This window comes from Oppia nitens, unplaced genomic scaffold (genome assembly GCF_028296485.1).
Source record: "Oppia nitens isolate AA-2021 unplaced genomic scaffold, nextdenovo-longstitch-racon4-pilon3 scaffold19_pilon_pilon_pilon, whole genome shotgun sequence".
In the NCBI taxonomy this organism is placed as follows: Eukaryota; Metazoa; Arthropoda; class Arachnida; order Sarcoptiformes; family Oppiidae; genus Oppia; species Oppia nitens.
The window spans coordinates 737501-759883 of NW_026533198.1; the positions used below are offsets into that span (position 1 = coordinate 737501).

A 22383-nucleotide genomic window follows, 5' to 3' on the forward strand; every position below is an offset into this window, starting at 1 on the left:
TTTAAAAAAAATATATATTATTTTAAATTAGTTAGAAAATAATTACCTTAAAAAGTTGACAACCAATGGCGGCAAACATAAAATTTAGTAGAAATGTCACCTATTTTTATTTGACATTTATATTATATAATTAATTAATTAATTTTTTAAACAAAAATTAATAGATGATGGTATGGCAATACATACCAGCATAATGTTGCCAATTGTTTTAATGGCCACAATAACACAGGACACCACGTGCTTGATATTTGGGGACACAATTAGGTGACGGGATTAGAGAGAGAGAGAGAGAGAGAGAGAGAGGCATAGAAAGCATATAAATATATATGTCAGGCATTTCATTCAATAGTTTATAATAATAATAATAATAATAATTAAAAATATTTATCAAACATTTACTAAATTAAATAAAAAATTATATTTAAAATTTCAAACATTAAAAACATTACTTATACAATAATAATATTCAATTATCATATCATATAAATTTATATTTATACTGTATATACAGTATATCGATATATGTATGACTTTAATGCTATATAAAAACACATATATTAATTATATTAAAATGCTCAATGTAAATTTAAAACTGATGATCAAAATCAATGATATATTGTATATAAAAAAAAATTCAACAATAATGCACTAACTTATATAACAATCACAATTATTTTTTTGATAATTAAATATATATATTGTTTTTTTAGTTTCGTTTTTTTAAAACAAATTTTTAGATGATTTTTTTAAAATCTATTTTTTTAAATAAATAAATATACTCTACTATAATACATAGATTTGTTTACTAAATCCTAAATTATAAAATTCAGTTTTACCTAAAAAAAATATTTATATATTATTTTTGTAAAAAAATTATTTAAAAAAAAATTGAAAATATCTTACTTTCAATCCTTTTGCACGATTAATGGCACGCAATGGTCGTAATACACGTAAAACACGTAATATTTTAATAACTGATATAGTACCATTACTATAATTATTTTTTTTAAAAATAAAATATTTAAAAAAAATTTAGTAATTTAAACAAATAAAAAAATTATATTAAATTATTTAATATATCACCAAAAAAATAAATAAATAAATACTTACGGAAAGCCAAACGATATCAATGAACAACAAACCACCAGTAGATCCAATAGACTGAAATAACTTCGACAAAATGATCCCTTGTGTAGGATTACACCATAGGTTATGGTCTAAGATAATGATAATGACAATTAAAATCAATAAATATAATAATTAATTAATTAATTAAAAGACAAAAAATTGTATATAAATTTTATCGCATTTAAAAAAAATATAATTATAATTATACAGAATATAAGGTTATACTGTATATATTGTACTTACTTTTAATGATATTTCAATAGTAAAAATCGATGTAAAAAACCAATCAAAATAATTGAGAATCTATTTGTTGTTTTTAAAAAAATATATAATTTTCATATAATTATGGATTAATTGTTTGTTTAATTAATTAGTTTTTTTTAAAAAGTAAATATAAATTATATATGAATATACAGTATTTCTGGGCGATTGGGCGTCCAGCGGGTCTTCCGCGGCCAACATTCCGCTACTGATTAATATACAACAGAGTACTATATTACCGAAATAGCTATGATTTATAATACGATGACACAGTATACGGAATCTGACCACAAAAAAATAAATTTAATTAAAAATAATTAAAAACTAAATTAATTAAAAATTAATTACTAGTTTTACTAATTTTTTTATTATTATTATTATATCTGTCAATTGATATGAGAATATTTTATAAGTTATAAAATACAATTAAAATTTTTTATATATATATAGAAATTTTTGAATTGTATTTTTAAATTATATTGATATATATTTTATTTGACAATTAAAAAAATAATCCTTCAATTAACCCATTTTTAATAATAACATAATAATTTATATTAATATATAATATATAGCATAGGTGTGTATAATATATCAATAATTATTTATTTAATATAAGTAACTAACGATTTCTACTACTAATATACTAATTAATTATTAATATTCTCAGTGTTTTATAATTGCTATTATTTTTTAAAATATAATTTTTACAAAAAAAATTAAATTAAATTATAAAAGTACTTATAAAAAGGTATATAAAATTTTTTTAATGTCTATCTAATCCAATACATACTTATTTGTGTGGCTGAAGATAAAAAACGATGAATGTTTGGGAATCGGTGTTATTTTTGTGGCAAAATTCAGTTCAGACATCCGTCTGGGTCGGGCACCAGTATATTCGTCGCCATCGGCGTCCAGATCGCCAATATCACCGCTAAATTCATTTTCATCGTCATCGTCGTCGTCCAGTGAATTGTTTTGGCCATCATTGATGTCTTCATTGATATTGTCTATCAATTAAAAAAAATAATATTAATATTTAACAACAAAATAAAACTACTTTACCTCCTCTGATACCATACTTTCCAAAGTCAACACCACTACCATTGATATCGTTTAGATGGTTATTATCGTTAAGTTTTTCCTAATATAAAAACAAATTATTATTAATTAATTGATATTTATTTTTAATTAATTAATATATATATATATATATATTTAAAACTAATTAGTAAAATATATATCATATACAGTATATACTGTATATATATAATGCCCAACAAACCTGTCCATCAAAATTGATATGATTTTGTTGTTGTTGTTGATCTTCTTGATTATTATTATTATTACTACTATTATCATCTAATTGATGACCATCTTGTTGTTCACTGTTAGCATCAATTCCTGTCGACATTACCACAACTTCTTCTTCTTCTACTTCTACTTCACCGTCTAATCCTTCCTCGTCTTCTTCTTCTTCATCTTTTTCGATGGCCGTCAAACTTTCGGCATCGGCTAAGTTGTCGACAGCAATGGCCAAAAAGACATTCAACAGTATATCTATTGGTTATTATATAAAAATAATTAATTAATTTTTTTTTGTAAAAATATATATATAATTATTAATTAATTAATTAAAAAATTTTGACTAACAATTGCCGCAAATAAATAATATGATAAAGTAGACACAGGCCAATATACCCGGCTTATTGACACCGCCGTAGGCAATGATACCGTCATACATGACTTCATTCCAGTCTTCACCGGTTAATATCTTGTTGTTGTTTTGGATCAATTAAAACAAAACATAAAATAAGTAATTATTAATTAATTATTTATTTATTTATCATATTTTTTTAAAAAAATTACCTGAAATACAGTCAACAATGACTGCCAGAATGTGTCGAAATTATGTCTGGGTTTTTCCTTCTTCTTGAAGTTAAACTTACCGCCGAAGACCTGCATCCCGAGCAACGAAAAGATAACGATAAACAAGAATAGCAGAAGAAGTAGGGATGCGATGGCACGCATTGAATTGATCAACGATGCGACCAAATTGCGCAACGATGTCCAATATCTGGTCAAATCAAATAGATAATAGAGAAGATTATTAGTCATCATCAGTGAAGACATTGACAGTAAAATCTCAAAATACTTTGTCACTTTGAAGATCCGTAAGAGACGAACACATCTTAAGACAGATACCCCGAGAGGTGGCATAACATCTACGGTCAGTCAATGGTATTGGTATTTTAAAAGAAAAATTTAATTTAAATCAACTAATTTTTTTGGTGATAATAAATCTACTGACCAGATGTGGTTAAGACTACTTCCAGTATGGAACTGATGACAACAAAACAATCAAATCGATTGAATAGCGAAACAAAATAGCCCTGAAATCCTAAACTATACATTTTCAGCAACATTTCCAATAGAAATAATATCACAAATATCATGTTTGCCACTTCTGTGTGTATTTTATTTTTTTTGTTAAAAAAAATTAAAAAATTATTTAGTTTAAAATTATTAAATTTTAATTTTAATTAATTTAAAATTTTACCCTGAAACTCGTCCAGCCATTGTGGCTGCTGATGGTGTTCAGAGGCCAGTGTCAATGTATTCAAAAATACCAATATTATGACTGTCCAGTAGAGTGCCTGAGATTTGCATATTTTTCGGCAAACCCGACGCAAACGTCGGTTAATTCGTCCGAAATTTTTTCTAATATATATATATATAGAAAATAATTTATAATTTTTTCTAATATATATATTTAATAATTTAATTAATTAAAATTATAATAAAACTATAATAACCGTTGTGTTTGCCAAAATGATGGTGGCTTATTAGCATCATGATTATTACCATGATCATTTTCTAGTCGATCATTATCATTATCGCCTCCTTTTTTTAATATATATAAATATATATCAAAAATAATTATTGTTTTTTATATATATAATTAGTTATAATTCAAACCAAGTCTCTCATTGGACGCCTCCTTTTCATCGGCCTCTATATCTTCTGTTAATTAAAACAAATATCAATATATATTAATATATATATATATATATATATAGCTTATGTATGTATGCTTATGTAGGTGTTTGTCCATTACCTGCCTGAGTGATCCAATCGAGATAACCTCTCAAATCTTCTTCGATTTGCTGTTTTTCTCTTAGTTTATGAAAATCTCCTCTGGCTTTGGCTTTTTCGCGCTCTTTGGAAAACTCACTTTCGGATCATATAATTATAAATAATTAATAATTATTTTTAAAAAAAATATATATATATATAATATGATTTAATATAACAACAAAAACTACTACTACTACTACTAATAATAATAATAATAATAATATTAATTATAATTAATAAATGAGAGAGAGAGAGAGAGAGAGAGAGAGAGAGAGAGAGAGTTTAACTACAATATTAAACAATGAGATAATTTAAATTTTTTTTAGATTATATTTATTTTAATGATAATTATAAGAAACTTTAAGAAACTTTAGAGAGAGAGAGAGAGAGAGAGAGAGAGAGAGAGAGAGAGAGAGAGAGATATATATAACATACCCGCTGAGTACACCCAATACAAGATTCATAACAAAAAATGATCCCAATATAATTAGACTAATAAAATAGATCCATGGCCACGAATTATCTACCGAATCGTTTATCTAATAAATAAATAAATAAATAATATGTGATAATATAATTGAATATATAATTTTATTTTTATTATAAATAATACTAAATACATGTAATAGATATGTTAATTAACTAACTAAATAATTTAATAGTTAACATAGTTTTTTTTGGATAGTTAGTAAATTATTTAACTATTTTCATCTATTGCTTACCTATTAATAGTTAAATTAATACAATATATTTAATACATGTATTTATATATAATTTTTTAAAAACTAATATAAAATTATTTAATTAAATTAAATTAAATTATTATATAACTTACATTATAAAGTACATTAGTCCAACCTTCCTAAATATATATATATAAATATAATGGAAAATATTGAATTTAGTAATTAATAAACAAAAATTAATTATTATTATTATTATTTGAAGAAAACAAACACATACATTGGTAACACATTGAAAAACAGTGAGCATTGCCAAACCGAAATTATCAAAATTAGTAATTCCCGTATTGGGGCCCTCCCAGTAGGGCTTATCGCTACATATGAATGGCTCCTCACAATTATAGGCCCCACCACACGGTGTCGGATCGGATGTCCTTTCACCTAAAATTTGAGGGGTGGGGTGGGAGGGTGGAGGGTGTATATAAATAAATACAGATAATATTAAGTACACCACAAAAAATTATTCATTAAATAATTTATCTATTTTTTTTATATTATCGATTTTTTATGAAAATAAATAGATTTATAGATTTTTAAAAAAATACTAAAAACTAAAATTTGTTATGTTTTAAAAATTTTTGTTAGCAATACTATACTTACTACTAATAATAATAATTTAACTTATATGTACTTTTTGTTATAAAATAAAAACTATTATTAAATTATACTGATGCTTTTAGTGCTTTACATTAGTAGTACAGTAATAATTGATTGAATAGGTTATTGATATAAATCATATATACTGTATTACTAATAATATAATAATAATAATAATAATAATATTAGGTTTGAAAAAAAGTTAGTTTGTTTTTTTTGGATGACTAAACACTAACCAAACAACAACAAAAACTTATGATTGCTTTTTTTTATCAAACATATAGCTATTGATAATATGTGTAATGTATATAATATTTCTAAAAAAAATTTTCTTAACAAAAAATTTTATATCAAATAATTTATATATATATATATATATATGTGATATACATGTATATACCGGTAAAGTTATTATAGCAGGCCTGGTGCATACGGCCTACAAATAATTCAAGTCCAATGATGGCATAGATAACTATAACAAATATGACAAGTAATGCAATGTGAAGTAAAGGCACCATTGCTTTGATTATTGAATTTAAAACCACTTGAAGGCCTGTAAATAAAATAAAATTTAAATTTTTTTTATTCAATAAATCAATCAAAAAATAAAGTTATAAATTAAATTTATTTTTTATTTTTTGAACAGTCGACTGGACTGGACTGGACTAGACTACTCACTGGGCACTCCCGATACCAGTCTCAGTGGTCGTAATACCCGAAAAGCTCTCAATGCTTTCACATCAATACCCTCAGTGAATAGGGAGGCCAGGAATGTGCTGACCAGTCTATTAATATAATAATAATAATAATACAGTTATATATATATGTAAGTATGTATGTGTGGGAGTGGGGGGAAGGGGTTATATGGTTAGGTAGTGGTGGTGGTGGGGGGTGGGGTATACCCGATGACAACGATGATGAAGTCAAGCAGATTCCAGGCGCTCCTCAAATAGGCGCCCGAATGCATGAATAGGCCGAAGGCTATGATCTTCATAAAGCACTCGACGGTAAAGACAACCAAAAAGAAATACTCAATTTTTTCCTTAAAAAAAATAAAATTAATTTTTTTTTAATAATTAATTAATTGTATAATTAATTTTTGTTATGTTTTGATGATATGATTATGTGTTAACAACAACATAACAACAATAGTAATGATATAAAAAAAAAACATTAATTATAAGAAAATTATTATTATTATTATTATTATACTTTTTTAAACATTAGTACAGTATTAAATTAATTAAGCTATTTATTTATTTTCTAATTTAATATACAGGCACTTAAAACAACAAAAAAAAAGTTTTTAGTAAATTTTTTTTTTTATATATAAAGATAATAACTTTTAATATACTTTAATAATTTTTTCATAAAGTATATTAATTAAATAAAAAAGCAACAATTATCAAATAATAATTTAATGTATATAAAAATATTAATTTATTATTAAAATATTTACACTAATTAAATGCTTAGAAAGTTGAAAATAAATTAATAGTTTATAAATTAAAATTAAAATTTTTTTTTATAAACTTTAAACAAATAGATAACTTTTTTAATATATATATATATATATACAGTATATATAATTAATATATAATAATTACCAAAATTTGATTCCTATGATTTGTATCCGATGCTGGATAGGGTGTATAAACACCCAGTGCTAGACAGTTGAGGCATATTGTTATTAATATAAGCCATTCAAAAGGCGTAAAAATAAATTAAAAATAAACAATAATATTAAAATTAAGGAAAATCAATTGAGAAACACTATTATGTATAAAAAAATAATTATAAATTATAAATAAATATATTATATATATATATATATATATATATATATATAATTTTTAATTAAAAAAAGGATATTTCCAATCAGTAATAGCTATGCATAGTTTTCTGATGGGATTTTTAAGTGATAGGCAATAGAGAGCCCGTTCGGGCTTTTCGGGCGGTTTGGGGCCACACTTGCGGACCGGACGGGGCTTTTTTTCTTGCGATTGCATCTATTATTATTATCAATATTATTGATATCTAATAATATATAATCCTATGGTCATCATATGTATGGATGTGTATAACCAACCAAACACACACACACACTAGGTTTGAAGGTATTTTAAATTAAATATTATTTAAATATATTTAAAATATATTTATTTATTTATTAAAAATTCATTATTATCACATACATAAAAAAATTAATATTAATAATAATATCCAAACAAACATGTATAATAACAATTAGTAAATTATTGATAGTTATACATTATTTTTTTAAAAAGATTTAATTATTATTATTATTATATAACGTAAATATGTATACTATATTATTATTATTAGTAGTATTATTATATAAAAAAAATTTCAGTCAAACATTTTATTTTATTTTTAGCTTATTTTTCTCCCTATTATATCATTTTATATAGTTTGTACTGTATATACCGTGTGTGTGTATATATAAGCTGAAATGGGAGCAACCGTTCAACAACAACACACAAAAAAAGGTTTAAATAAAAAGTTTGCTTTTAAAATGAATGGATGGTATGGTATGGTATGAATGGATGAAAACATGATTACATTATTTCCATTGGCATCGTTGACATCATTGGCATCACTAGTGGATCGTTATGTACTTATGTATGACAACAGTCAGTCCTCATCATCACTTCAGAGCATGACTTTTGGTTAAGTCTCTCTCCATCTCTCTCTCTCTCTCTCTCTCTCTCTCTCTCTCTCTCTCTCTCTCTCATCACTAATACCCTCTACTCTCTCCTATATATATATATATATATATATATATATATATATATATATATTGTGTATCATTTCATCTCTCAAAAAATATTATTTCATATATTTATTTAGACAAACATATACTGTATATACGGTATATATAAATGAAAAATGTTATGCAAAATATTTTTTTCCAAAGCAATTGCTATAATATAACGATACGCTAAATATATAATAATATTTATTGCATATATTTTTCCTAATAATTTTGAGTGTGTGTGTTGTCAGTAATACTTAGAAATTTAATTAAATTTAGTTATTTATTTTTAATTAATTTTTGTTTAAAAAATAATTTCATTACCGGGTATTGATTATTGATATATATATATATTAATAAATACATTAATAGATTAACAGTTTTTTTAAAGGTGGCAAAAAATAATAAATACACATTTATTTTCATATATTAATAATTATAATTTAAAAAAAAATGATATATTCATGCAAATGTGATAATCATTAAATGTTAATAATAATATATATATATATAATTTAAATGGTTAATAATGGTTAATAATATTAATTAAAAAAATATTTATACATTTTTTTTTAAAAAAAAGCAGTCAAACAAAAATATATATTGAGTTTTGAGCAAAATTTTTTGAAACAATTTTTTTTTGAAACTTTTTTTTTCTCTATACATATTTTTAAATGAACACATTTTATTCATTACAAATTTTATTAGTACTTATTTTTAGATATAATTTTTTTTAAATGTATTTTCTTCAATAAAACATTTAATAATAATAATAATAATATGATATACAGTTTAACACATAAAAAATAATTATAACAATATAATTAAAAAAAATTTATTATCATTTCATTAAATCTTAAATTATTATTATTATTAGTAGTAAACTGTAATTCTTCACAATTAAATTTCTCAAAAAATATTACTAATACAAAAAAAATCAATTGTTTTTTTTCAAGTATCAAATCAATTATCAAATTTGATATATATATATATATATAATTTTTTTTTAATATTAGACACAGTATTATAATTATTTAAATAATTTCAAATTAATTAAAATTTTTTAAAACACTATTACTTTTTTGTTGTTGTCGATAAAATGCTTATAATAAATATAATAAATAAATAAAATAAAAACAAAAAAATTAAATTAAATAAAATAAATAAATAAAAATTAAAAGTAATAATAATAATACTAATAAATAATTTTAGTTCAAAGTATGTAAAAGATCGGCAATAATGGAGTGATTGGTGTTTGACGGCGAAGACAATAGTGAATCGGGAGAGTTAACCGTTTTATACGTATGAGTATTATTATTATTATTATTATTATTATTAATGGATGTATTGGACAACAATGTTGTCATCTGATCCTCTAATGATGTAACTCTTTGGCTCAGTTGGCTTAACATTAGATGCATATCTTTTAATAGTGACTCTATACTATCCAAATGAGTATTATTATTATTAGTAGTATTATTGATATTAGGAGGCGATTGAGATAATTGGGTGCTTGCGGTAACTGTTGTAGTGGTCGTACTATTATTACTGGTATTGTTTTGAGTGTCAGTGCTTGAAGAAGTGTTTTGTTGCATCATTGCTGTCGCTGTTGCTGTGGGTGTTGTCTGAAGGGATGTGTCCGAAGCCAATGACATTTTGTGGCACAATTCAAACGCCTGGCCAATAGTACGGACAACGTTGACGGCTAGCGATTGTTTAGCCGATTTGAAGACAAAACATTTGAATGCATTGCCGTCGCGTGCAATATACGAGAAGATATGCAAATCCAGTGAGTCGTGCGATACGTAAAATATCCGATGAATCGGATGCTGGGCTAAGGACAACAGTGCCGATGAACAGGTATGTCGGGCGCCGGTCAGCGTTACCCGTACGCCCTCGTAGGACACCGTTATCAATACTTTGCGTTTCTTGTCCTTACGATTGCGACATTCGCTACGTATCCGACGCATGGCGGCCACAATCTCGACCCGCGAATTGGGTCGCGGAACACATCCGCATCCGATTAGCTATTGAATTGTGGATCAGATATGAGAGATCATTACAATCATAAGGTAAGGGGTTGTGTGGCGGCTGCGGCTGTCTGGCAGCCGAAGACATACCTTTGCATTGAAGACAATACCCAATCGGAACTCTTCTTCAGATCTTAACGGCACTCGAGAGTCGAGTAGTGTCTCATCGAGTGCTGAGTATTGTGTCTTCATTTTTTCAGAGATTGAGAGAGAGTTATAATGAGACCAAGTCTTGACTAATATACCACCGCTGATGATGATGTCTTACCATTCATTATCACAACAATCACTACCACAACAACAACAACAACAACTGTTGCACAAACAGATCCATCAATTGATAGATCAGTTAAAAACCACAAAATATATGTCCATTCATTGAGATATTAATTCAATTATAATATAAATGATTGATATTTTCAATAATAATAATAATAACAATAATAATAAATATTATTTAATAATATTTATAATAAGTTTTACTAATACTGTATAATAAATAATAATAATATCAACAAAACAATAACAATGTCATCAAAAAAATATAAAAAAAAATTTATGTGAAAACATAAATAATGTCTACAATTGTTATTAAGTACTGTATATATACACAGGTATTACAGGTATGTAAAAACTATCATTAAATTTGTTATCAAATTAAATATATTTAAATAATAAATAAATAATTATTTATTAACAATAAATATTTTTGCCCACAAAAAAAACATATATAACAAAACTTTTTATTTTTGTTTAATTAATTAAATTTAATTAATTAATTTAAAATACATTTAATTTCAATACAAGTTATTAATATTATTCAAATACAGCAATAGTTTATGTGACGTAATTTATGTACAGTTCATGACATAAGTGATGAACTGATGAGAGAGAGAGAGAAAGAAAGAGAGGAGTGATTGAGTCTATTGTTTGAATGAATGAATGAATCAATTGATTAGTAAATACTTTATAAACAAAACAAAAAATGTCAACAAAACAGTTGTGATGTTATGGTCAGCGAAATGATGTCAACAATTCGGAGGACACCATCGGATAGACAGACAGACAGACAGACAATCAGATGATATTATGACCAATTGGTGACCAATTTATATATAAGTGATACTTCGTGTGCACACAAACTACAAAACAAACAAACAGTGGTTAGGAGTGTGACGGCGGCGGCGGTAAAATAATGGCATCAATAGGACATCGCGGGACGTCATTATCATCGACAACAACACTGATGATGGCGCTGATGATGATGATGACGATGATGGTATTGGGATGTAATGCCTGGACAGTTATCTATGGCAACGAAAGTTTTATTACCGACAACGATAATGTAGACATCATCGTCGGTACTAATCATAACAGACAGATGATTAAGACATCATTGACCAGTGAATCATTAGCGAAAAGCCGACGACGACGACGACGTCATCCAACAAATACGGAACCATTGTTCGACAAATCGTTATATATTGTCGGCGTTCCCGAAGAAAAAGAAAAAGGTTATATCGTAACGACAATGAGCGCCACTGATCGGGAATCCAACAGTGGTAGTGATCTACTATACCAGATGAGTGCCATTTTGGATGCCCGCAGTCAGAGTATGTTTGCCATTGATTCGACGTCGGGTGTCGTAGCGACAACTGTCCGATTGGACAGGGAGTTTATGGACGTACACTTTTTTCGTATACTGGCCATCGACAGTGGCCTACCAGCTCGTACGGCTACGTCGACATTGCAGATCAATGTCGACGACGAGAACGATCATTCGCCGGTATTCGAGTTGGCCTCCTATGAGGCCCTGCTGAGAGAGTCGTCGCCAATATCGACAACCGTACTGACTGTCCGGGCCATTGATGCCGATAGCGGTGCCAATTCCGATCTGGAGTACAGTATTATCAATCCGAGCGGTCCGAACGAAGCGTTCAAAATAGATGGAAATTCCGGTATAATAACTACCAGAGCGACACTTGATAGAGAAGTGGTCGACTTGTATACGCTGACAGTCCAGGCCTCCGACAGCGGACCCGTTCATCTCAGACGTAACTCGCAGACAACTGTTACCATCAAAATACTGGACGATAACGACAATTATCCACAGTTTTCCGAAAAATCCTATTCCGTACAGATTGCCGAAGATCTAAACTATTCGAAACATCCGGTTATTGCCAAAGTCAGCGCCTATGACGAAGACGAAGGACTGAATTCGGTACTTCGGTATTCAATTATCGGCGGCAATACTCAGGGGTTGTTTCAAATGGATTCGCTTAACGGCGAAATCAGTGTCGTCGGACCACTGGATTACGAAGCCTCGCATTCCTATCGGCTGGTAGTCCGAGCCCAAGATGCCGGTAGTCCGCCCCGTAGTAATACTACACAGTTGTTGGTCAACATTTTGGACAAGAATGATAACGAACCGAAATTCTATACGAGTCTATTCCAGGAAACTATTGTCGAAAATTCGCCCGTCGGTTCGAGTATAGTTCGGGTACAGGCCTACGATGCCGACGACGGCGACAACGCTATGATTAGCTATTCGATTAGAAATGCCAACTCACCAGATATGCCCATTTCAGTTGACAATCAAACCGGTTGGCTGTTTACCAATCGGGAACTCGATTGGGAAGAATCGAGTCTGTACGAGTTTGTTGTCCAGGCCCAGGACAACGGTTCGCCACCGCTGTCTGCATCGGCCAACGTTATCATACGGGTACAGGATCTCAACGATAATGCGCCGCTATTTGCACCGAAAATCTATCAGACATCCGTAAGCGAAACCGAAACCGTCGGATCGCCAGTGATATCGGTTACCGCAGCCGATAAGGATGAAAATCCGCGACTCATTTTCCAGATATCCAGCGGTAACAGTAGATCCAGATTCAGTATAATTACCCAAAACGGTCAGGGATTGATATCCATTGCACAGCCATTGGACTATAAAGCGGATAAAAAGTTTGTCCTGACTGTGACGGCTACCGATTCGGGCGGCAAGTTTGATACGGCTACTGTCTATATCAATGTAACCGATGCCAATACTCATCGGCCTATTATCGAAAAGACACCATACGCCATAACAATACCGGAGGACACACCGCTGGGAACTACTGTTCTGGTTATCGAAGCTACCGATGCCGATGTTGGCCAAAATGCCAGAATCACATTCCAAATGGACGACCTGAGCGAGTTTCGTATTGACGCCAATTCGGGTGCCATTGTTACCACCAAACAACTGGACAGAGAACAAACTGCTGGCTATACAATAGCCGTTACTGCCATCGATAACGGTGTTCCACCGTTGGCCGACACGACCAATGTTGAGATCGAAATCGGCGACGTCAACGATAATTCGCCACAGTTTAAGCAGACAGTCTACACGGCCTCCATCAGCGAAGACGCACCCATTGGCAGTAGTGTTGTCCAACTCGGTGCCAGCGATCAAGATTTGGGTCTCAACGGTCAGGTCAGGTATACGTTCGCCGGCGGCAATGATGGCGGATCTAGTTTTGTCATCGATCAGACATCCGGTGTCGTCCGAACCAATAAGATGTTGGACAGAGAGACCACACCAGTCTATCAGTTGACAGCCCTGGCTGTCGACAGGGGTGTACCATCGATGTCATCATCAGTTCAGATAAATGTCCAAATTGATGACTGCAACGATAATCCGCCGCGTTTTCCATCCGAAAAGATCAAACTATACGTACCAGAGAACAGTCCAATCGGTTGGACAGTTGGCGTACTGACTGCCGTAGATCCGGATGAAGGTTCCAATTCGAAAGTAGACTATTCGATTGTTGGCGGCGTCGATATGAAATCATTTTCGCTGAAACCCCGTCCGCTGGACAACTCGGCCGAATTGATATCGGGTGTCGATATGGACTACGAGTCGACGAAAAAAGTCTATCACATTATAGTCAGAGCTTCTTCGCTGCCACTGAGGAATGATGTCGACGTCGAGATACATGTGACGGGTAATAATTGCAATGAATTTGTTTATTGGTTTAACTAATTATCGGGTAATTAATTATCGGGTTTATTAATCATTATATAGATGTAAACGATCATGCACCTATTCTAAGAGATTTTACCATCATATTCAACAATTACAAGAATCACTTTCCATTGAATCAAGTGATTGCCCGAATACCCGCTTACGACGATGATGTAGCCGATCGTCTAAACTATCGGTTTGTATCCGGTAATAATGCCAACCTATTGATTGTTAACGAAACAAACGGCAACATTAAGCTGAGTCCCAGTTTGAATACCAATGTACCGATGCGTGCCATCTTCAGTGTCAGCGTAACCGACGGTATCAACGAAGCCGCTGCTACTTGTCATCTGTTGGTCAATTTGGTTACCGAAGCCATGCTATTCAATAGTGTTACGATTCGGTTGAATAAAATGACACAAAAAATGTTTCTATCGTCTATGTTTGACCGATTTATTGAGGGACTGGCCGCTATAGTTCCCTGTCCCAAAGAGAATATTATTGTTTTTAATATCCAGGTAATTTTCTATTTCGGTAATTATCGGGTAATAGTTTTTTACCGATATTTGTTTGTTTGTTTGTTTTTGCGTTAAAAATAGGATGACATAGAAATTGAATCGGAAATATTGAACGTCAGTTTTTCGGCCCGTCTAATAGACAGTAGAGATTCGGAATCATTTTATTCGCCCCAATATCTCCAGGAAAGGGTTTACCTGAGTCGGCCACTACTGACCAAATTGATCGGACTTGAGGTACAGTTATATATATAGATATACTGTTAAATATAATTACCGATAATTAATGTAATGAATTATCAACTTTTTCACTAATAATAACCATCAGGTGTTTCCATTTGACGATAATCTATGTGTTCGCGAACCGTGTCTTAACTTTGAGGAATGTCTATCAGTGCTCAAGTTTGGCAGTGCATCGGATTTTATCGGTACCGATACTGTATTGTTTCGTTCAATAAATCCAATCAATACATTTGCCTGTCGTTGTCCTAAAGGATTTCAAGGTATAGTTCCCTCCTCCTCCTCCCCCCGACAATAATAATATTTAAAAATAATTACCGAATTAACTAACCGGTTATTATTATTATTTATTGATAGGAATGCACCACAAATACGAATGCGATACCGAAATCAATCTATGTTTTTCGTCTCCGTGTCTTAACGGCGGTGTTTGCGTACACCAAGAGGGCGGCTATGTTTGTCTATGCAATGATGGCTATGTTGGCAAAAATTGCGAAATCAATTTGATATTGGATCACTGTCGCAATGGTCTATGCAAAAGTGATTCACAATGTGTTAATTCACGATCAATGAAAATCAAGGCTACCCTAAACACCAGTAGTAGTACCGGTACCGGTAGTTTCCAATGTGTTAACTGTTCACTGGAACAATGGTCAACACCGTTATGCGAACTAAAAACCCGATCCTTTACCCGGGGTTCGTATCTGACATTTTCATCGCTAAGACAACGCTACCGGTTGAACATACGATTGAAGTTTGCGACCAAACTATCAAATGCATTGCTTCTATACAATGGCCGATACAATGAAAAACATGATTTTATTGCATTGGAATTAATCGACTCGAAAGTGGTATTCAGTTTTTCCGTGGGCGCCAACATTAGTCAGGTTAGTGTCCAGACAAAAGACGGTCTGGTCAACGATGGCCAATGGCATCAAATTGAAGTTATCTATGTCAATCGGACGGCCACACTCAAACTGGACAACTGCGACCAGGAACTGCTACACGCTATCAACAGATATCATTACAACGATCCCAATCACTATATCGATCCCCAACAGACCTACTGGTGCGCCAATACAACTTCCCTGCAATTGGAACCGCGTTGCGCCGACAAAATGCAAACATGCTATCGATTCCTGGATCTAACTGGTCCGCTACAAATCGGCGGTCTACCCGTACTGCCCACACATTTCCAGACAACAAACAGCCAGTTCGACGGGTGTATTAGTGATCTGATTATCGATAATCAACTGATTGATCTGAACTCGTATGTGGCCAACAATTCGACCACTGCTGGCTGTCCGGATAAACATAATTTTTGCCAAAGTCAACCGTGTCTGAATGGCGGTACCTGTCTGAATGGTTGGTCCAACTATCAGTGCGAATGTTCCGATTCGTTTAGCGGCCAACAGTGTGGCCAACCAGAACAACTGGTCAAACAGTTCAAAGGTGACGGTCTACTATCGTTTACGCCTCGGCTCCAGGCAATCAGTCTTCCCTGGATTATTGGCCTACAGTTTAAGACAATCGCTGCAAACGGTGTACTCCTGAGGCTACAGTTAGGCCACAATAGTATTGTTGTCGTCGAAATTGTCAACTCAAACATACGCTATACATATGATATGCAAACCATCAAAATTTCCGACTACAGTGTCAACGATGGCAAATGGCATCAGTTGGACATCAATTGGATGACAAACGGTGTCCAATTGGACGTGGATTTTGGACAATACAAACAATTTCGTAACTTTGATACCGATATCAGTGGACTATATGTGGCCAAAGCAACTGTCGGCGGCATTGAAGTTAACGATATCGCCACAACCGGCGATAACAATTACCCGAATTATTTTATCGGTTGTATCAAAAGTCTAGATCTAGCCGGCAATCGGGACGGTTGGTTAAGGCCATCGCTACAGACTAATGTCGAAGACGGCTGTATCGAATCAAATCCCTGTCTATCGAATCCATGTCCGCCAAACAGCCGATGTTATAGCAAAGCATTTTCCAAATACGAATGCAAATGTAACGACGGTTTCGCTGGTGACCAGTGTCTGGATATTTGTCATCTGAACCCTTGTTCCGTTGGTTCCAAATGTCAGCGATGGACAAACACTAGCCGTGGCTATAAGTGCCAATGCGATGACTATCACACAGGTCTGAACTGTTTAGACGAACTACCGAAAACATGTCCGTCCAATTGGTGGGGTTATCCGATATGCGGTCCATGCAATTGCGATACCAGTAAAGGCTACGACGGTAACTGTAATAAGACATCGGGTGAATGTAGTTGCGAACAGAATCACTTCCAGCCCCTGAACAGCGATATCTGTTTCAAATGCGACTGTTATTCTACCGGTTCGTATACCAGTCGGTGCGATACACTGAGCGGTCAATGCAGATGTCGGCCCGGAGTTATCGGTCGCCGATGCGATTCGTGTTCCAGTCCGTTCGCCGAAGTTACTCTACGCGGCTGCGAAGTTATCTACGATGGCTGTCCCCGTGCGTTCACCGAACAGATCTGGTGGGAACGTACACAGTTCGGCCAAAAGGCCAGTCAGGTGTGTCCACCTAACTCGCAGGGCAAAGCCCAACGCTATTGTTCCGATATAAACGGCTGGACACCACCCGATCTATTCGATTGTACGTCAAATACGTTTGTCGAACTGGCCCAACATTCCCAGCTATTAGAGAACCAGGAGCTAACCCTAACGGCACAGTTATCAATCAAAATAGCTAGCGATCTGAGAAATGCTATCAATTCGACCGAAACATTATATGGCAGCGATATTCAGATAGCCTATCGACTAATTAGGCATATAATCGGCAATGAGTTGAAACAGCGGGGCCTGAATCTGACCCACAAACAGGACCGCTATTTTATCGGTAATATTATTGAATCGACTTCGTCTATATTGGAGCCGAGATACGAAATGATTTGGGACACTGTAGCCGATAGGGACAGAGGACCCGAACATTTAATTAAATTATTCAACAACTATTTGGAAACATTGATCGACAATCAAATGGATACGTTTACCGATCCGTTTGAGATATCATCGAAATGGATGACAATCGGTTTGGATACTGTATCGAGTGATCAGCTCTGGGATATGCCACGATCGTTGAACTCGTATGTCAATACCAGTCAACTGATTGAATCGTCGGCACCGTCCGTCTATGTGGACACTAGTCTACCGCCCGAATCGAATCCAGCGGTAGCCATACCCAAATACAACAACTTTCCCAATCGAAAACAATATATCGACGACATTACCAAAGCATTCATACCCTTGAAGCTAATAGCGGTAAAAAGTTTACAAGAAATAGCCGCCAATCCTCTAACGGCATCGTTTGATAAACAAAAAGATAAGTCCAATAACGCTGTCATCGGTTACGCAATATTCTCATCGTTGGCACAATTGTTGCCATCAGTTGTCGACTCGAGTGTCAGGTAATTGTTATTATTATTATTAGCGATAATTGTTTTGTTTTTTTTGTTGTTTAAAAGTGAAATATTAACAATTCATATATCATTTAGACATCGATTTGGACAACCATTCAAAGGCAACTCTCCCGTAATCGTAATGACAATGAGGCCGACAAATGGCACAAAATTAGTTAACAAATCGTTTCAATCGACAAAAGTACAGTTCCGGTTGCGGACATTGGTTCGGTCGGCCCGAAGTAATCCCCAGTGTGTCTATTGGGCGTTCAATTCGAATGGCAATTCCCGAACTAAATCTAGTGGTAGCGGACAACTCGGTGGCCAAACCGGTCGTGGCCGATGGTCATCGAAAGGCTGCGAAGTAAAGGGCACTTATACGGCACATAAATATAGGCTTTCCTATGACTATATCAACTGTTCGTGCGATCGTTCAATAGGTGTGGCCCTACTCATGGATATCAATTCAAATGATGTAAGTGTGCAGCACCTCCCCCCATACCCCCCTACCCTTACCCATACATGATTATATATAATTTATATTATTATTATCGGTTAACTAGCTATACATAAGCGAATCGTTAGTTCAAGTGGTTGTCTCATCGATTGGTTCGCTAATATCGTTGGGTTTACTATCGGTAACACTGTTTGTATTGACAGCTATCAGAGGAATCGAAACCAATAGTAATTCAATTCACAAGAATCTGGTTTTATGTCTACTATTAAGTCAACTAATATTTTTGACCGCTTCGAGACTTCGGTCATCGTTAGTCGAAAAAGAGGTATCAAAATATATAGTGTGCTAATCATAATACCCGCCCTACTATTGTTTTGTATAACTAATAATATTATTTTTTTATTTACCGCCCGGTAATTATCGGATTTAGTTTGGCTGCAAAATAATTGCCATAAGTTTGCAATACTTTTTTATGTCGCTATTCGCGTGGAGTTGTGTCCAAAGTATTCATTTGCATCGAATGCTTACCGAAATTCGCGACATAAATCACGGACCCATGAGATTCTACTATTTCATTGGCTACGCTATTCCGGCCATAATTGTCGGCCTGACAGTCGGCGTACGGGCAGATCAATACGGCAACTATCTATTGTAAGCATTATTTAATTGATTATTATTAACATTTACCTGTAATTAATAATTACTTTTTTGCAATCAATCAATCAAATAGTTGTTGGCTTTCAATCTACGAGAGCATAATATGGAGTTTAGTGGCACCCATATGTGTAGCTATTATTGTAAGTTTTATTTTTTTGGTGACATTAGTTTTATGTACCGGTAGTTTACGGGTAATTGAAATTATTTGACTATTTTTGTTTTAATAATAATAGATAAATCTGGTAGTCTTTTTGCTGGCCATTCAGGCCAGTGTCCAAATAAAAGAGGCGATCAGCGACTACGGCAATCTCAGGACACTGCTATGGCTAAGCATAATATTGTTGCCATTGTTAGGCTCGGTCTGGATTCTGGCACTACTATCGGTCAACGATTCACTGGATGAACTACACTATGGCTATTCAATGATGTCGCTCCTGACATCACTCTACGTATTCATCGGGTACTGTGTTATCAACTATCGGGTCCGGCACAACGTTCAGGCACTCTGGGCCCGTATTCAGGGCAAAAAAGCCATATTCATCGACGACAGCCTAAGCGGTACCCGAACATCGCTGGCCGGTTCACGATCGGCACCAGTATTTCATAATTCATCGTTCGACGTATTGCATCGCAATATTAACATTTGTGCCTCATCTACGACCAGCCGTTCCACTGTCACCAAGACGTCTAGTTCTGTATTAAGGTTTGTGATTGTCTTGGATTGGATGGATCTAATAGTTATACTAATTGTTTGTTTGTATTGGATTTTTTTTTAGACATAAAAGACGGCGTGCCATCAATGAAGATCGTTCGGAATCAGATAGCGATGACGTTTCCTACGACAGATCACTGGATCTGGCGTCAAGTCATTCGTCAGATGACGATGACAACAGTACGGCTCCCAAACAAAATCGAATCAATGCTGCCATTCAACAGCAGAGCCATAGCCATCATCTTCATCGCAACAACATTGTCGACAATGACGACAACGACGACGACGACAATGAATTAAACGCTGTTCTCGTGTCCAATGCATCGATTCTTCCATCGCTTCAATCGTTTGATTATTCGACGTCCACGTCGTATCATCCAAAGTGGCCACCGATGATGATGGCCAGCCATTCAGTGCCATCAAATAGTCCGCCATTGGTATCTCCCACCGCCACCGATGGTGGAACAGCTACTACTACGACTCCTTCATATCTAAGAAGTCGACCGTATTCCAGATCAAACATACTGGCCATGACTGCGGGACTTACGGGCAATAATAATAATAATAACACTAATTCATTAATCAATGAAACTAATAATAATAATAATATAGTACGAGATCCGACACTACTATCTCAGCCACCATTACTGAGACCTAGTTATCTAACAACTACTACTATGACGACGCCATCGTCGCACATCAATGATCTGATCCAGTCATCGGCGGCGCCTAATCATCAACAACAACATCATCATCAAAGTAATGATAATCTAAGTGATAATATCAATCTCAGTCATAATAAACACTACGAAGACAGTAGCAATTCAAAGGCCAACAGTATTAGCGAAATACTTACCGCCGCTGCCGATAGTAGTAGTAATAGAGGAGGAAGTAGTAGAGGAGGAAGAGTAGAGGTCGTCGACCATCAGTTAGATAATACTAAAGGCGGAGATGAGGTCACGATTGTGACACCATCACCACCACCGCTAGTAGTGAGTGATTTACAGCAACAACAATATCAACAAACACTGTCACCTCTATTGCTATTATCACAACAGTCATCGATCACTGTTGTCGAGACTACTGAGAACAGTGAGGAGACAGCTGTCACTACTACTAGCAGTACATCCAGTAGTGATAAGTCGTCGACTACGACGACTCTCCCAGAAGTTGACTCAACCGCACACTTGCATTGAAAAAAAAAACTATACATACATTTCGAAACATGCATTTGAAAAGTCATTGATTTTTTCTTCCCATTCATCGATTCATTGATTCATTCAATCATTTCATTTGATAATAATAATAATATTGAATAATATACTCATTGTATTTATATTATATATAAATTATATATATATATATATATATACAATATATATACATATATTTTTAAAATACTATACTCCAAAAAAAAAACCATGACATCAATTATTTATTTATTTATATATATATATATATATATATATATATATATTTAATAATTATACAATTAAATTGTAAAAAAATACTTAATTTATATATATATATATATACATTCCATGATATAATACTTTTTAAAAAAATTATATATATTTTAAAAATCATATTTTATTTTATAAAACATGATTTTATTTGTTTGTTTGTTTGTTTTGAACTTATAGTTGCAATGAAATACATTAATACTAATTTATACATT

At 32.9% G+C, this 22383-nt stretch overlaps 3 protein-coding genes across 3 annotated transcripts in view; 1 reads left to right on the plus strand and 2 right to left on the minus strand.

Moving 5' to 3' along the window:
• LOC128966145 (muscle calcium channel subunit alpha-1-like) overlaps positions 1-7924 on the minus strand; it is a 15036-nt gene extending 7112 nt beyond the window's left edge. The window contains exons 1-25 of the mRNA XM_054312959.1: positions 7740-7924; positions 7475-7580; positions 6770-6909; positions 6546-6652; positions 6268-6420; positions 5491-5651; positions 5363-5389; positions 4963-5066; positions 4508-4623; positions 4369-4413; positions 4206-4293; positions 3950-4110; positions 3701-3856; positions 3545-3614; positions 3259-3466; positions 3043-3163; positions 2675-2949; positions 2455-2533; positions 2183-2399; positions 1543-1672; positions 1372-1431; positions 1111-1217; positions 904-991; positions 187-240; positions 47-100 (exon numbers count right to left, since the gene is read on the minus strand). Of these exons, the coding sequence (XP_054168934.1) occupies positions 47-100; positions 187-240; positions 904-991; positions 1111-1217; positions 1372-1431; positions 1543-1672; positions 2183-2399; positions 2455-2533; positions 2675-2949; positions 3043-3163; positions 3259-3466; positions 3545-3614; positions 3701-3856; positions 3950-4110; positions 4206-4293; positions 4369-4413; positions 4508-4623; positions 4963-5066; positions 5363-5389; positions 5491-5651; positions 6268-6420; positions 6546-6652; positions 6770-6909; positions 7475-7580; positions 7740-7876 (2964 nt within the window). The 5' untranslated portion in view covers positions 7877-7924. The remainder of the gene's footprint in view (positions 1-46; positions 101-186; positions 241-903; positions 992-1110; positions 1218-1371; positions 1432-1542; positions 1673-2182; positions 2400-2454; positions 2534-2674; positions 2950-3042; positions 3164-3258; positions 3467-3544; positions 3615-3700; positions 3857-3949; positions 4111-4205; positions 4294-4368; positions 4414-4507; positions 4624-4962; positions 5067-5362; positions 5390-5490; positions 5652-6267; positions 6421-6545; positions 6653-6769; positions 6910-7474; positions 7581-7739) is intronic.
• A 1927-nt stretch (positions 7925-9851) lies between these two features.
• LOC128966146 (carboxyl-terminal PDZ ligand of neuronal nitric oxide synthase protein-like) lies at positions 9852-11062 on the minus strand. The gene is made up of 2 exons (XM_054312961.1): positions 10764-11062; positions 9852-10670 (listed from the first exon to the last, which is right to left on the minus strand). Exons 1-2 carry the CDS (start codon positions 10863-10865, stop codon positions 9852-9854), a joined length of 921 nt encoding a protein of 306 aa, XP_054168936.1. The 5' UTR covers positions 10866-11062.
• A 495-nt stretch (positions 11063-11557) lies between these two features.
• Positions 11558-22011, plus strand: LOC128966043 (protocadherin-like wing polarity protein stan). The gene is made up of 11 exons (XM_054312845.1): positions 11558-14656; positions 14737-15194; positions 15276-15428; positions 15520-15694; positions 15789-18888; positions 18976-19354; positions 19443-19661; positions 19767-19987; positions 20067-20133; positions 20227-20696; positions 20770-22011. Exons 1-11 carry the CDS (start codon positions 11869-11871, stop codon positions 21899-21901), a joined length of 9162 nt encoding a protein of 3053 aa, XP_054168820.1. The 5' UTR covers positions 11558-11868; the 3' UTR covers positions 21902-22011.
• Positions 22012-22383: the final 372 nt, after the last annotated feature.

Bases quoted from the DNA above. Each gene is read 5' to 3' on its own strand.
- LOC128966146 (XM_054312961.1), bottom strand. From the start codon at position 10,865: ATGAAGACACAATACTCAGCACTCGATGAGACACTACTCGACTCTCGA. The intron at 10,671-10,763 runs GTATGTCTTCGG...ACAATTCAATAG, and splicing joins GTATTGTCTTCAATGCAAAG to CTAATCGGATGCGGATGTGT.
- LOC128966043 (XM_054312845.1), top strand. From the start codon at position 11,869: ATGGCATCAATAGGACATCGCGGGACGTCATTATCATCGACAACAACA. The intron at 19,988-20,066 runs GTAAGCATTATT...TCAATCAAATAG, and splicing joins CAATACGGCAACTATCTATT to TTGTTGGCTTTCAATCTACG. The intron at 20,134-20,226 runs GTAAGTTTTATT...TAATAATAATAG, and splicing joins CCATATGTGTAGCTATTATT to ATAAATCTGGTAGTCTTTTT.